The 17,267-nt window shown below is 45.2% G+C and overlaps 1 protein-coding gene across 2 annotated transcripts in view; it reads right to left on the bottom strand.

Annotated features, from left to right (window-relative positions):
- TRIP10 (thyroid hormone receptor interactor 10) overlaps positions 1 to 17,267 on the bottom strand; it is a 157,362-nt gene that overhangs the window by 63,892 nt on the left and 76,203 nt on the right. For both annotated transcript variants that reach the window (XM_078685753.1, XM_078685749.1), the window contains exon 4: positions 563 to 710. In XM_078685753.1, coding sequence (XP_078541879.1) covers positions 563 to 710 — 148 coding nt within the window. The remainder of the gene's footprint in view (positions 1 to 562; positions 711 to 17,267) is intronic.

The following is a 17,267-nucleotide window of genomic DNA, read 5'->3' as shown; positions in this document are numbered from 1 at the left end:
TCAGTCAGAACGCAATGGCATAGTGGGGTGATCTGAGAGGAGCTCCAATAAGAGAGGTGATGTTATGCCCTGTATGTCAAGCTTCCAATATACAGTGAAAGCACCACCTTTCAGGGCCTGGATGTTACAGGTATATGATATACAAACGCCTTGCAGGAGTATGCAGTACATGAAGGTCCTGACACAAGTGTGCAACAAACGGAAGGTCCTGGTACAGGCACAAAACCTATGTGGGCAGTGGCTGTGGAGTACATGTCAATGCAGGCGCTCTGGCATAGTACATGACAATTTTAGCAGTGGGACATGGCACATGGTGGTCAAGGTAGTGAAATGCAGATCCATGACTCCTGGCAGTTGGGCATGTTAGTCCTGGAAGTAGGATGTAGGAACCATAGCAGCTCTATACGTCAGGCATGGGGAACATACTGGTCATGGCATGCAAACACTTTGCAGGTTGTGTAAGGCACATGACAGTCCTAAGAGAGGGACACATGCCAGCCCAGACAGCATGAAACTATGTGATGCAGCGCATGGCAGATCCAGCACCCAACTTGGGCATTACCATCTTTCTCTCCTGCTTGATCTCTTGTGAAAACTTGACAAGGTCCAGGCAGATCCGGGTCATTAACGTTTCAGCCACCACCTCCCGCTGGCCAGCAAAGTCATTGAGCTCCTTGACCACCTGCTGGAAGGAGACAAACTGGGAGAACCTATGGGGTGGGTGACAAGGGCATGGGGGGAGATCAGGGTAGAAAAAGCAGAGTGAGAAGCAAGAGAAGGGGGGGAACAAGGAGTAGGATGGAGAAGAAGAGGTTGTGGGTTGATTGAGAGGACAAGAGAAGGAGGTAGAATTAGGAAGTGTGGGGGTATATGAATGGTAGAGGGTGAGAGCAGAAAGGTGGAATTAATAGGGGACAGGAGAAAAGGAGTGGAGTAGAAAAGAGGACAGAAAGAGTAAGAGGGGCATTGTTGATTCAGGTGGGCAAGATGGCAGGAGAGGAAGGCCAAAACATGGAGGAGAGAGACAAGGGTGAAGGAAGAGGGGCGAAAGTATAGATGGGGAAGGGGACAAGATGGGGAGAAATAAAGGGAGAAACAGTGATAATGAAAAGAGGGAGGGAGAGAGATTTTTAATAACTTGAGTTGCAACAGAAAACAATGCACATGCAGAAGAAAGCTTTACAACCTACGTTTTCGCAAACATTATATTGAGGGGGCTTAATTTTCCCTAGGTAATCAAAGGGTGGCAGTGCTCTGACCCCGTTGCCTCCAGTTTAAACACTAATCAGCTCAATATGACCTATAATGGATAGATCCACTCCAACCACAACACCTCCTATCACAGTCTTCTACTCACACTACTGGGGTCCAGGTCAAAGAGCTACAGAAACCACAATAAAATGAAAGGAGTTGCAGGACAAAAACTTATTTCCAGTGCAAGATGAACTATGGTCTTTCCAGGCACTAAGCACAACTGTGCATTTGCTCTATTCTTGAGCAATTCCATACCTCATGCTCACTCATGCATTCACATATCTACTATGCCAGACCAGTCTCCTTACCTACCCAACTCCTGCCATTTGATGTCACAAGCAGAGAGAAGGCGGATTTCACAAGTATAACAAGCGAAATGTGGGCTTTTGAAAGTTGAAATCCAACTACAGCATTAGCAGAAATAAAGATAGGGACGTAAAAACATTACAAGGAAAGACAGCAGCACAGAAGGAGAGGAGCAAGAGTTAAATTAAAACAACGCTAAGCATAGGCAAACACACAATATAACAGCCCTCTATCTTAGATAGGTTTTCATGACCTGTGACAGCAGGACTGGACGCAATGAGCACAGGCATAGGCCGTGTCCCTCTTCCTGGGAGTAGAGTTAGCACCATCATTCACAGCTTGTGCACTGCATACTAATCTGGTGGCTAGATCTCATCAGATCAGTGAGTGATACTGGTGTCTGCATGTCCATTTCGCTTAGATAGTACTGCTCCCCCATCATAGGCCTTGGCAAAGCACACTATTTGGTCAAAAAGAGAAAGGCAGTCCTCACTGTAGCACCAAGGTTGTGACAATACCAGCAGCTCTGATGCATATGACACACAATTCTCTGCAGCATGTCTTTACTTCCCTGAATAATCAATGGGGTGAGGCTTCATAGCCAGTGAGGGAACACACTCTTTGACTCCTACACATCTCCTTTTTATCTCTATCCTGACAAATATTTTAATAGAAGCATGATGTCGGCTAGAGTGTAAACTTAAAGCTGCACCCAGGGAAATACTAAGGGATCGTTCCAAAGCCTCACGGCTTTATAAAAAAGAAAATCCCAATAGAAGAATACAGTAAGAGAACAAGAGGCTGTGGGATGTATTGGGAACACACAGACAGCACGAATCAGAGGATTATACTGTAGGCGGGATGTTTGATTATTGTACATGTTGAAATGTATTTATGGATTGTGACGTACCCTCGAGAAAAAAAAGTCCACGGGGTGTAGAATGAGACACAACTGTTAAGGGTTACCTTAAGGCAGTGGCTTTCATCCATGAATTTAGTTAAAAGAAGAAAAAATGAAAATCAGATGCAGACTATCGCAAACTTTGGTTTGTGCAGAAATGGGCCTCACATTATTAGACCTCAAAAACACAAGTTTTTTATTGAAGTGCAACTCAATCATAAATACACATATGCTATCCCTCAAGATGCAACAGACAGCGTAAAATAGTGAGAAAAAGAAAGAAAAGTGTGGGGAGCGCACGAGAAGTAGAGAAAGACAACGAGTATCAGTGCAAGTGTTTGAGCACACACAAACACAGAAAGCAAAGCTGCTTTTCTTGTTCACCATGTTTGCCCGGTTAACAAGATTCCCAATATTCAAGCATTTTCTGCACTGAAATTTCCAACTATTTACAAATACTAAAATATCCCCGACTCAAAAAAAGTACTGTTAAAAGAGTTCCAACCTACCGAAGTTCTTGGTCCCAACCACTTGCTTCTATTTAGCTCAAATCTTTTTAAAAAAACTCTTTCAGAGGATCCAGATGCCAATGGTACAAGATTATGCATCATATGAAATGTCCATTAAAGGAGGGCACTACACACCTACTTGATCCAACTCACTTAAGCCCACCACCCCTCCTGGGGTATAGCCCTCCAACCAGTACTCTCCTGCCATCTCTGTGCTGGGTTTTTCTTTCAATCTGGCTCCAGGTGTAACCCATCTCCCTGCAACAACCTTGAGGCCTCAATGCCAGGTCATTCTTAGCCTTGCTCTTTTCCTTTTCCCTTCAAAGTTCCGGATCAAGGCTTGCCTGGTAGTTTTATTTTATTTATTTATTTGAAAGGTTTTATTTACGCTGGCTAGACCCGAAGGTATCAGAGCGCTTTACATGAGTATCAGACCATAGTTGCAGGTTACATCATTACAAGATTACACAGTTTCAGAGCATAGTTACATGTTAGGTCGAGAAAAATAATAGGGACATATAAGTAAGGGAAAGAGCAGGCATGGGGGAGATTCAGGGGAGAGGGGGTAGGAGCAGGGGAAGTAGACCAAGAATGAAGGAGGGAAAGAGGTGGGGGAGGGAGAGAGACAGAGTATGAAAGAGGAGGGGATGGTGATGGGGGCACAAACCGGAGGACGAGTAAAAGCTGCATCCTAAGTCCGGTGAGTTCCCAGGGGAAGTGGAATCATTCCCACATCTCAGTTGAATGAGGCTCCCTTGACGCATTGGAATCTCTCAGAGGGGTCTCTGAGACTCCAAGGCCTAACTACTGGATCCTTCCCCAACAAGGGGAGAGGGAGTGCTTTGACAAGGGGAGCCATACCATAACCTCAACTGTGAGTGGATCCCTTGACACTGTGGACTCTCCCAGAGGGGTCTCTGAGACTCCAAGGCCTAACTACTGGATCCTTCCCCAACAAGGGGAGAGGGAGTGCTTTGACAAGGGGAGCCATACCATAACCTCAACTGTGAGTGACTCCCTTGACACAGTGGACTCTCTCAGAGGGGTATCTGAGACTCCAGAGTATGAATATTGAATCTTTCCCCAACAAAGGGAGGAGGAGTGCTTACAAAGGGCACAGGGGGCTAGGTGGCGTAGATACATGTTATGAAGCAGGCAAGGGGAGAGATTCAGGGGAGAAGGGCTAGGAGCAGGGGAAGTGGACAAAGAATGAAAGAGGATAAGAGGTGGGGGAGGATGCTTGCGCATTGACCTAAAAGCGCACGGGCACAGCATCAAATCGCCAGTTAGTTAAAGTTTGTTTAGGCCCCTATAGTCTCGCTTCGCTCGAGACCTAAAAATTGTTGAATTGGCCTATTCCTAATTGATATGTTTATGTCATCTGAAAGTCCCTAGCACATGGAAGGAAAATGAAAAAATGCACCCAGGGTCTGGACGTTAAAACGTCACTAGTGAACTGTAGCACTTACTATGCCATCACTATTGTGACAATGAAAACATTGCTTCAGGCCTACCATTGTTGAATGGCTGCTGCAGTTTAAATCTGCAGTAAGACCAGTTAAAATAACTATTTTTAATCAGTAAAAATCTCCCTTCTAAATATTATTAAGACACCCCTATGTAGAAAATCAAAGTACAGATTAAAATACTAATACTGTATCTCTGGAATGTATGCAGGCCCGGACTGGCCGTTGTGGGCACTGGGCAATCCCCCGGTCGGCCGCATGGGTGGGGGCCGGTTTTGGGCCCCAGGGGGCCGTTTTTGTTACAGGGCCGTTTTGCAGCATAGCTGCAAAAACGGCCCTGTAACAAAATCGGCCGATAATCGGCCCTGGCAAAGAGTGCGGTCGCACCCCCAGGGGAGAGGTGGGGGCCGGCTGAGCACTTTGCCAGGGCCGATTTCGGTTCCCAGTCCGGCCCTGAATGTATGTTGACAATGACATCAGATAATGCAGAGAGAAAGTCTGTTCTGCAATCTTTGCACACATTATTTGAGTCAATGATCTCAAATGTATCACAGAGACACTACCATGCACATTGGCACAGCGAAATCATACACTGGCACAGCTCGTCCAAAAATCTTTTGACAACAAAGGAATTGGTCCTGCTGGTAAATGTGTATTTTTGGTAAACTTTGAAGCTGTGTTTGACACTGAAGGTTTAGGCAATCAGTAGTATCACGCTGGTGCCGAGGGGGTCCTCTGTCACAAATTTCCATTACTGTCACCTACAAATTTGACCCCTCCTCTCAAATAGGATAACACAATATGGTGTTATATGTCACTGTTTTATTAAGTTATATAAAAGTTTTTTCCATTTATGGAGATCACATTGTGTTTTGGTGGAAGTTATAAAATTGAGTGATTATAACCAATACCCTTGTTTATCAATGATATGTGCCTGCCTCAATATTTGAGCCTTATCCATGTACAACCCTTAAATGAAAGTCAGTAAAAATGTTTTGGCAGACTGTTGCACAATATTAAAAACCCAGGCTTTAGCAGCTCTACCAGGGACCAACAGATGCCACTGGGTACTTTAATAAACTGACCAGTGCAAATGAAATTAGAATTTGTCAACACAGGGGCTGCGCTACACCTGGCTAACCAGAGCAACGGTATGAAGGATATTGGCATAATTCTTCAAATCGATAAAACGTAATGCAGGCTTTTGCTAGCCCCTTACTAAAATGTTAAGTGTATTATTTTAGTTTGTGGGTGAGGGCATTTCTAGAAAACCTTACTGGTTTCCCACAGAGGGTGCAATCTCACTGGGATTGCCACCATTTCCTGCTGCTGCGTGCGTTAGGTATCATTTTAGTTCATATTCCAAATTCTCGCCTATGCCTGTGCTTAGTTATGACCATAGTTGGCTGTCATTTCTCTGTATTCTAGGCTAATGTGTGATAAAGACTTGAAAACGTTTACCTGTTAAGTTCCTGGATTTCTCAGGACCCACAGTGGGAGGCCTCAAATAACCCTACAGAAGATCTGCCAAGTTTAGAGTGGTCTCAATACCGACCCATTCCCCCATGATTTACTTCACAAAATGTCAATATGATCCCCATAACCCATGCAAGTTTTCTACTTGTGGTCGACCCATTTTCTAAGAGCATAGGCCCGAGGGTAAAAGTTGACATCCAACTAGAGGGTGGCAAAATCCATTTAGCTTACAAGGCCTGGGGACCAAAGGTTTCTGGTGCAGAAGAATGTGCCAGGAGAGCAACTGATGCTTCCTTTCCTCTGACCTGTTATGAAGCGCTAGAGGACATTTATTGATAACAAGAATGTCAGCCGTAGCAGTGGTTGAACCTGGTTAAGGTTCATGTATATTAAGAAGTGATCCTCAAAGATAGCAAAGTGTGACTCATGGACGGTAGTTCCTATAGCGGTTTCCACTGTAAAAACCAGCAAGCAATTCTTTTCCCGGAAATAAGCAGCTAACACTACAGTACCAAATCGACTTTTAAGATCCGAGAGATTAGCATCCCGGTGGTCACAACGTACTTCAACTAAATTCCTGGTTTTTCCTGCAGACTTAGGTTCTCTTCGAAGAAATCTGGCCAAGACAGTATCGTAACCGAGGCAACTTTGCTCAGAAGCACAACTTGCGCTTAAAGGGAGCCCTGTTGTTAATCACATACTTACAACAGCGTGTTGCGCAAAAATGAAATAGCCGCTGCATAGTCTTGGAACACTGAAACGTTAACTAGTGGAAATGTTTGTGGCTAAGATCAACAACGTAGTCATGTGCGGCTCTCTTTCAGAGCCGCTGTCATGAATACCAGTTTCTAAATGGGGTTACTACCTGCAAGAAGATAGCACAGGGGGCACCAGAAATCCACCAGCACACTGCTGGCTCTCTGCGCTGATGAAGAGCAGAGAACACAGCCTCAGACAGGGAGAGGGACAAAAAGTGGATGGCAAAAGTAGGCATTTTTTAAAAAAAAATTTAAACGGTGAGGAAAGGCCATGTTAACAGTGACGGATTCAACCCTGTGGAGGCCCCTAGGCAGTCAAATTTTCGGGACCCCCACAAATGATCTCCTAGCTCCCAATGCATCGGACTTTTTTATTTTTACAAACTGGCAGTTGCCAGAAGATGAGCTTTTAAGAGACAAACTGTTATGTCAATCTAATGTCTCTGGTTTATGTACTTTAGGTTGTTAATGGGTACAATACAGTAATACAGTGTGTTATCAATAGAGTCTATAATATAACCTTTTCGTTTCTTTGAGTTGATTCCTTTTTTCCCCCCATCTTTTAGAAACAATATTTAAGAAAGCTCGATTGTAATTTTCTTCCGTTGTCACAGGCCCCTAAATGCGAGTGGGGCTCATAGGCCGGTGCCTACTTTGCCTATTTTGTAATCCGGAACTGCATATTAAGTGTGGCTCCCCACTTGCTTCTCTGGCCAAGGGAAAGTAGGATAAGACTATTTTGGAGGCAATAAATCATCTTTCCTACCTTCCCAGACAGTACTCCTTCCTTACTTAACCACTAGCACATACAAGGAGTTGTCCCCACATATTCAAAGAAGCAGTCATAATCCTGTTTTTTAGGTTTTGCCTGGCCGTAGCACGCAGTGCTCCGCCCAGGCGAAAACTTCTGTTAACAGTATGGATGTTCGTCCCGCCTCTGTTTCCCATTGGCTAGCTCCATAAATGGACGCTAGCCATTGGCAAACAGAGGCGTCCGTCATCCTGCGAGGCGACTCGTGGACGTTTCTGAGAATTTTTCTCATCCGGCCCCTTTGGACACGTCAGTGCGGCTGTGGGCGGGGTTTATTTTTGTGTTCGTCGAGGTTTCTTTTCGTCATTCCGCGGCCGACCGCCGCCGGAGGAAGTCCAGGTCCAGGTGAGTGCTTTCCGTGTGTTCCCGCACCCCCCTCCCGCTGTCCGTCTTCCCGTTCCTGCCCCCCCTCCCGCTGTCCGTGCTTTGCAAACATATTACCCAATACATCAGCCTTCTTAGCACTTCCGAACACATCATACCTCAAACCGAACTTACTGTCCTCAGATCTCAGTGTTTTACAGACATGCGCACTTTGTTCTTAGACTTCAAAGCACTTTACAGGCAGGTCAAACTGTATTTCCGTGTGTCCGTTCATTCCCGCACCCCCCTCCCGCTGTCCGTCTTCCCGTTCCTGCCCCCCCTCCCGCTGTTCGTGTCCCCGTTCCCGCCCCCCCTCCCGCTGTCCGTTCCCGCCCCCCTCCCGCTGTCCGTGTGCTTGTTTATTATATGGAATTACAGACTTCACAGCGCTTTGAAGAATATATAGCGCCGCTGTCCTCACATGACTTACAGAACGAGGACTTACGTCATGCAGCACTTTCAGTCTTAAGACCTCACAGTGCTTTTGCAGACAAGATACACATAATACAGCACCGTTTGCACTCAAGGCGCTTTACAGACAGGTTGCACACTATATCGCGCCTCTGTCCTCGGAACACTTTAGAGACCGCTAACAGAGTACAGCACTGTCTAACCTCGTACCTCACGGTGCTTTATAATTATAAACATATTAAGCACATCAGTCCTCGCAGCGCTTTACAGACATGCTCCACATACAGCACCGTTTGCCCTCAAACCTCAATGCGCTTTATAGACAGGTTGCATACTCTATAGCGCCTCTGTCCTCAGAAGGCTTTGCAGACTGCTTACACAGAGGACACCACTGTCTAGCCTCGTACTTCACGGTGCTTTGCAAACATATTACCCAATACATCAGCCTTCTTAGCGCTTCCGAACACATACCTCAAACCGAACTTACTGTCCTCAGATCTCAGTGTTTTACAGACACGCGCACTTTGTTCTTAGACTTCAAAGCACTTTACAGGCAGGTTAAACTGTATTTCCGTGTGTCAGTTCGTTCCCGCACCCCCCCTCCCGCTGTCCGTCTTCCCGTTCCTGCCCCCACTCCCGCTGTTCGTGTCCCCGTTCCCGCCCCCCTCCCGCTGTCCGTGTGCTTGTTTATTATATGGAATTACAGACTTCACAGCGCTTTGAAGATTATATAGCGCCGCTGTCCTCACGTGACTTACAGAACGAGGACTTACGCCATGCAGCGCTTTCAGTCTTAAGACCTCACAGTGCTTTAGCAGACAAGATACACATAATACAGCACCGTTTGCACTCAAGGCGCTTTACAGACAGGTTGCACACTATATCGCTCCTCTGTCCTCGGAACACTTTAGAGACCGCTAACAGAGTAGAGCACTGTCTAACCTCGTACCTCACGGTGCTTTATAATTATAAACATATTAAGCACATCAGTCCTCGCAGCGCTTTACAGACATGCTCCACATACAGCACCGTTTGCCCTCAAACCTCAATGCGCTTTATAGACAGGTTGCATACTCTATAGCGGCTCTGTCCTCAGAAGGCTTTGCAGACTGCTTACACAGAGGACACCACTATCTAGCCTCGTACTTCACAGTGCTTTGCAAACATATTACCCAATACATCAGCCTTCTTAGCGCTTCCGAACACATCATACCTCAAACCGAACTTACTGTCCTCAGATCTCAGTGTTTTACAGACATGCGCACTTTGTTCTTAGACTTCAAAGCACTTTACAGGCAGGTTAAACTGTATTTCCGTGTGTCCGTTCGTTCCCGCACCCCCCTCCCGCTGTCCGTCTTCCCGTTCCTGCCCCCCCCTCCCGCTGTTCGTGTCCCCCCCTCCCGCCCCCCTCCCGCTGTCCGTGTGCTTGTTTATTATATGGAATTACAGACTTCACAGCGCTTTGAAGATTATATAGCGCCGCTGTCCTCGCATGACTTACAGAACGAGGACTTACGTCATGCAGCACTTTCAGTCTTAAGACCTCACAGTGCTTTTGCAGACAAGATACACATAATACAGCACCGTTTGCACTCAAGGCGCTTTACAGACAGGTTGCACACTATATCGCGCCTCTGTCCTCGGAACACTTTAGAGACCGCTAACAGAGTACAGCACTGTCTAACCTCGTACCTCACGGTGCTTTATAATTATAAACATATTAAGCACATCAGTCCTCGCAGCGCTTTACAGACATGCTCCACATACAGCACCGTTTGCCCTCAAACCTCAATGCGCTTTATAGACAGGTTGCATACTCTATAGCGCCTCTGCCCTCAGAAGGCTTTGCAGACTGCTTACACAGAGGACACCACTGTCTAGCCTCGTACTTCACGGTGCTTTGCAAACATATTACCCAATACATCAGCCTTCTTAGCGCTTCCGAACACATCATACCTCAAACCGAACTTACTGTCCTCAGATCTCAGTGTTTTACAGACATGCGCACTTTGTTCTTAGACTTCAAAGCACTTTACAGGCAGGTTAAACTGTATACTGCGTCTCTGTCTTCGGGACACTTTGCAGACAGCTTTACAGAAGAGTTACAAGGTACACAGACCCTTATATCTTCAGACTTCAGGCCGTTTTATGGACGGATTGTTCACATGGGCGTTGCTACCATTGGTGCAGCAGGTGCAGTGGCACCCGGGCCGAGAGCCATAAAGGGCCTTTTGAACCCTGATACTGTCTGTTTACTACCACAGCAGTAGTCAAAGGAGCAGTTTCCTTTCTTGCAGCATGTGCCCACGACATCTTTGCTACGCGACTTTGTTACTCAGTAGACGTTGTACAGGTTACTTACTATCCCTTGAATGCACCGCAAGACTTCGTGTTACACATGCACTGAAAGTTCTCTTTCCCGCCCAACGGTGGCCCTGATGGACAAAAGGTTGCGCGCGGGTTCTGTGTTTAAGTACGATGCGCAGGCAAAAATCTTTTACAAGGGTCTCGATGCCACAAAAGAGCCTCATTGTGAACTGTACCCTGGGGAAAGCATTCAGTAGAAGAGACAATGAGGCCGCTGCCTGCTCCTGCTGACGCCTGCAGCTCGCGCAGGCAGAATGTGAGCTGTCAACTTGACAGCTAAGCTTCCACATTGCAGATGGCCACCGCCTGCTCTACTACAACATGCACTGCAATGCTGACATGCAATTAGGCACTTTTGTGCATTGGAGATTGTTCTGCGTTCGCTTGACTTGCAAATGCAAAGAATTTTTGTGCACCAGGACTCACATTTCTGGGTCCACCGCCCGTCCTGTCCCCTCCCAACCACAGGCTTCACTAGCCCCATATGGGCTCCCATTTTAGCATACCCGCAGGGCCCCCACACCTGAATCTGTGTTTTGGCTCGGTGAAAAGTGAAACCCAAGCGTGAAGACAGTGGCATAGGTCGGTCACAGGCCAGCTGCCAGAAATGAGATAGTGTCTTGGGAGAAACCCTAGTACAAGGCTGCAGGCTACTGGGGGCTTTGCCCTCTGCTCACCATTGAAGGGCAGAGGGCATACTGGGAGGCAGCTTCCACAATCTGTCCCCTTTCAGACATGGGTCCTAGAGTCTTTCCCTTGAACTGCTCATCTCGCCGGGTCACCACTGGCCATCCTTATGGAGCACCAATCAGCCATGGGCATGAATAGTGACAGGGGGATTGGGCGGCCTTTAGTATGGTTTAAAGGGTTGGCCATGAGCATCCACAGTTGGATGTGGCTAGGTGTCTGATGACTTCAGTGGCCACCTGCATCAACTACAGAAATCAGTGTGAGTCCAAGGTCATGGGGTCCACAAGAGCCACACATTCTTCCCCCTTTCATGAGTCATAAAATGAATACAGTGTAATTACTTTAGTAGAACTGTGAGTATAAAGAACATTTAAAGGTGTTGGAGGAAGAGCTGAGGTTTTGTAAGAAAAGGACAACATTCCTGAAGCTTCATTCTCCTTCATATTTACTGCTTGTGATGAAACCTAGAAGGTGCCTTCGTTGAGAATGGTTGGTGACTTACCTTCGCTAAACTCCTCTGAAGATCAAGGAATCATTATCTGAATTGTCTGTGATATTTTGAAACCTAGCCCACCACTACCCCCCCAAAAAACAACTGTCCATATTTATCTAATAATTATGCCCGTTGAAATTACACACACAGCATGCAATAGGTTAATGAGAAGTTTCTGCTGAGTGTGGCTCTGGGTGTGTGTGTGGCTCTGGGTGTGGCTGGCTCTGGGTGTGTGTAGCTGGCTCTGGGTGTGTGTGTGTGTGTGGTAGTAATTGTTGTCTGCTGAGCTCGTCCGTAGGGTACAATAGGTCTCACATTTGCGAGAGATTAAGCTATTGGCAATGTAAATGACAATGCCATTTATTTATCTGTTTTCAAAACCAACACATAAATACAAATGTTGTCATTTACAATGCCAATAGCTCTAACTTTTCCAAAGGCGAAACCGTTGCATTGTAAATGCTTGTTTTAAAAACGCTGTGAAACCCCTACAGTTAGATAACTATAGGCCCATATCGCTTCTTCCCTATCCAGCCAAAATCCTCGAGGCACATGGAGCTAAACAACTCTAATCCTTCATAGTGGGAGAGGTGTGGCGCTGCGGCCAGGGCGACTGACGCTGGAATCTGGGGATCAGGGTTCAATCCCCGGCTCTGGCGGCAGATTAGCCCAGCACCATGTGACTCTGGGCAATAGCTTGCTTAATCTTCCCGACGGCCCCCAGCGCCTAGAGACCCTTACGGGTGATTGTGCGCTTTACAAATGTGGATTATTATTATTATTCATCGAAGAGATCAACTTTTTAGATCCCCACCAAGCAGGTTTTCGGCCTTCCCATTCGACCGAATCAGTACCGTTGACCATGAGATATTAGTGGATCGAATGGCTGCGGCAGGTCTTCGGGGTACAGCAATAAAATGGATGAAATCCATCCTGAAAGATCGAACTCATTCAGTCTCGTACCCTTTAGCTCTGCCACAGTTAACACGGATTGTGGGGTATCACAGGGCTCTTCCCTGTCCCCCCATCTTTTTAATCTCTACATCCGCCCCCTGATACACTCCCGCCAACAAATGAAGGTAAAAATCTATAATTATTCGGATGATATGCAGTTGATTTTCACAATTGACGAGACACAGGACTCTAAGGTATTCTTTCAGAACACTATGCTATATGCTATTCATTAGAGACTGGTTGAATAACAACCATCTAAAACTTAACTCTGATAAAACAGAGATTGTTGGAGAACATGGCGGCCGCTGTGTGAGTTGATTACTTGCACGCCGGAGGCTCCCGCATCTTTACCGCTATGAAGTAGCAGTCTTACCCCAGTTGGAATCTTGTACCGTGTATTATAAGCAATATAACTTACCCCCTGTATAGCTACATTATACCTTCTTTCTTTGGTTATTGAAATGCGCCGAGCCGAGCTTGTTTTACCAGCTGTCTTCACGGCGAGCACCTGTTGGAAGCGGAGGAGGAGCCACAGGGCTGCAGCATGCGAGTTCCTCCGTGGCAACGGAGGCAAACATTCCATTCCTCCAGTCCTGGAAGCGGGGGGTCTGAGCAAACATAGGGGGAAGACTGGGGGGCTACAAGAGAAACCGAGGCAGCTCTACTGTACACCTCAGCGGGATTTTGAGGACTGAGAGCTTGTGAAAGAAAGTAAAGGGGACGTGGTGGGCTTTTTGAAACCATCTCAAATCAACAGCCCAAGGGAGGAAGCAAGGCTTTACAAAGGAGAAGCTAGGACTGGGGGGGATGGGGGAACTTCCTCTCCTCTCACCAAAGAAAGCACACAGGACTCAGAGGAAGGATTTGCTTCACATACATTTTTGCAGTGTGGGCCGTAGCATTAAAACAGGAAGGGGGAGAAAGAAAAGTGTGGATCATAAATTAAAAATGACCCCCTCCCTAAGGTCCTACTTCAAGGTACAGCCCATTATGGTGGACATAACATAACGGGCAGAGGTACTCAGAAAGAGGTCTGTGGAGCAGCCTATATTAGAAAAACTGGCTGATATGGGGGGGTCCCCCTCTATTAAACCATGGAAGTCGCCAAGAGTAGGCTCCCATAAATGAGAAAGGAAAAAAGCGGCATCAGAGATTTCAAAAACAACATCCCAGGGTGGCCAAGTTGAGCTAAATATTTGTGCTACAGAAACGGATACCACTTTAGGGAAATTACCAACGCCCATGGAAGCTATGTTCTGTACCCTCTCAGAAGAAATTAAGAAGGGGTTTGCCTATTATAAAGCGCCATGGGGCAAGTTTAAGCAGGTCCATCTCACAAGCACTAGAAGTTTTTAAATTTAAGGCCCAATCTGGTGCTTTATATGGAGCAGAAATCTGGGGTGTAAAGGCAGGTAACATCTTTACGATTAGTGAAAACACTTTTTATAGAAGGCTTTTGAGACTGCCCAAATGTACACCACTTGTTCCATTATTTATGGACTTAAATATGAAAAGGACAGACCACATTGCATTACTTAGGCCACTTTTGCTCTGGGTCAGACTCTGGAGTACTCTGGATCTTGAAGATTATAGACAAGGAATCTTGGAAGTCAAGAACCTTGATGTTTATACTACTAACCCTTGGCTTAAGTATGTTAAAAATTGGTTTTATCGGATAGGCCTTGCCCATTTTTGGGATGATCCAACATGCTTGAGACAAAGATGTAAGACTCTGGTCAAGGCAAGATTTTGGTCTTATATAATACACAATTTCCAAAATGGCGATTCATGTGGATCCATTACACGTAGTTTTCTTGATTTCAAGGACTCTCCATTTTTTGAAGACTTTTTAGATGAGATCCAACCACCCCTAGCAAAAAGCCTGTACTTAAAATTTAGATATGGTATACTTAGAACAAAATTTGTACTAGCGAAATGGGATAAGCTTTCAGGGCAATCAAAAAATATAAATTGCACATGCTGTCAGTTAAACCAGAGAGAGATGACAGCCATATATTGTTTTTCTGTACAGTCTACGAACTAGCGAGGAGGAAATGGATTAAACCCTTGTGTAAAGCCTTAGGTATACGTTCATACTTGGAAGCATATAGGATTGTTAAAACAGACACTGGACGCCTTACAGTCTTTTGTGTTAGCAGATTCCTATTAAGTGCTAGTTATACCCGTAAAAACTTGGCTCTTGATCTGTAGACATTAAATGGGTGCAAATTGCATATAAGCTAGATTGCCCTGATACTGGCTAGTGGTGGTTTTTGTAAAAATATCTGTTTTACTATGCCTATTTTTTAACTTGGATATTTATTGTATTAGTTGATGAATTGTATATTTTCTGCTTCCCATTGACATGTTGAATTGACTGTATGTGTATCCTCTGTGCCAAATGTACTGTTGTTGCTTATGCATCTTTTATGGCCGAAAGAGCCGAAATAAAGATTAATTGAAATGAAATGAAATGAAAGAAGGGGTTTGCAGTATCTGAGTCAAACCAAGGAGAAATAAGGTGTTTCTGCGAGTCTCTGGAAAAGAAAATAGATCTTCTAAATGGGAAGACCCAAACTCTTGAGAACTCTGTAGGGGAGCTAAAAGATTAGTTAAGTGTCGTGGAAACCGATATATCAGCTCTTGAAAAAGAAGAACAGGAGGTTTGTGAAAAGTTGGAGCAATTGGAGAACAACTCTAGGAGGAACAACCTTCGAATTTTGAACGTTCCAGAAGGGAAGGAAGGAGAGGATCATAGGGCTTTTATTATTGCATTATTTAAAGAAACGGTCCAGATTGGAGAAACCGAGCAAGAACTAAGCAAAGACATTCAAAGGGTGCATAGGGACCCTTTAGAAGGTACCCTAACAAAACTAAGCCCCGAAAAATCCTACTGAATTTCCACACTTATTCTTTAAAAGAGTAAATTCTATCCATGGCTCTGAAAGCTAAGTCGTTAAGGAGAAAAGATTTTTCCTTCGAAATCGGATCTGGCCTCGCCCAAGCTACTTTAGATAAACAATTGGAGCTGGGGAAAAAACGTGATGAATTAAAAAAGTTAGGGGCCATGCCCCAACTCAAATTTCCTGCCTCCTTAAAAGTTGTGCATAAAACAGAATCCACAGTGTAAGTAATAAGCAAGACACGGACCAGCTTCTGCGGAGCATAAAGAGAGGCAACAGTTAACATTTCAGGGGTCTACTTGGACTTTTTCTAGGTCTCCCTTCTTTCTCTTTCTATCTTTAGTTCTTCTTAGTTCCCTTTCCATCATGGAAGGGGGGTGGAGTAAGAAAAAAATAATTATATATATATATATATATATATATATGTATATAAAAAAAATATATTACACTTCCTTTTTCTCTTTAGCTAACGCAGGGGGGTGCAGAGGGGGACAAAACAGTGTAGCTATCTATTAAAATGTATATGGCTCCAGTTATTGCATGATAGAGGGTTATGGTGGTGGGTTGCCTTTGGGCGTAGCAACTAAGACTAACAGAGTCCAGGGATATAGTGGGATGGGTTCTCCAGGGTGGGGTGGAGGGGCTGGGTTGGGTGCACTGGGGGGGAACATATCGGGGAAAAAAAACAAAAGATTTCCTCATTCCCCTCAGTCAGGTTGTTTACCTCATAAAAATAAGCAGCGGTCTTGCCTGTATGTCTCAAATGCAAAATGTTCAGAGAATGCTCCAGTTTTTGGGGGGACGTGTTAAACGGAGAAGGGCAAACAATCTTGCAACACCTCAGGGACTCCCCAGCACAGATAATCATTTTGCAAGAAACTAATCTTATTAAGAATGAATGTACTGAGATTTTTTAGAAATTAAAATAGGTTGGACATATGATCTGCACTGATCACAGTGCCAATATAAGAGGTGTGCGATAATCAAGAAAAAAGTTAAGACACATAATTGACTTGCGAGTCGATCTATGCGGTAGATGATTCATCCTTAAAATGACACTGCTTGGTAATTTAATTATTCTGGTAGGGTATTACGGCCTGAATTGTGATGGCCTGGAGCCCTTAAAAATTTTTTTTTTATTTGCTAGATTTCCCAGACCCTGTAATCATGGCTGGCGATTTCAATATTGTTTTAGACTCGAAGTTAGATAAATCGTTAAACAGCAGAGCGTTGGCGGCTCCTAAATCACGTGTGTACTTACACTCCATGATGAAGCAGACGGGGCTAAGTGACGTTTGGAGGGATAGATCTGATCTCCAACTGGGCCGCTCCTATTACAACAGGAAATACGGCCATAGATCTAGAATAGATTATTTTTTGGTCAGCCTCAGTCAGAGAGAGAGAAAATTCAGGACATCAGGTACCTGACGGCCCATTTGTCTGACCACTCAGGGGTATATATGGACCTGGACATGAAAAATAGGAAGGTGGAGGGAGTCTGGACTTTGGACCAGACACCGATTCAGAATACCGATGAAATTAACTATCTGTGTCTTGAGACAAAGAAATTTTTAAGCCATAACATTGGGTCGGCCTCCTTTTTGA

This window comes from Lissotriton helveticus, chromosome 1_1 (assembly GCF_964261635.1).
Source record: "Lissotriton helveticus chromosome 1_1, aLisHel1.1, whole genome shotgun sequence".
In the NCBI taxonomy this organism is placed as follows: Eukaryota; Metazoa; Chordata; class Amphibia; order Caudata; family Salamandridae; genus Lissotriton; species Lissotriton helveticus.
Note: the sequence above shows the minus strand (reverse complement) of the source record. Positions and strands in the feature narration are given on the sequence as shown.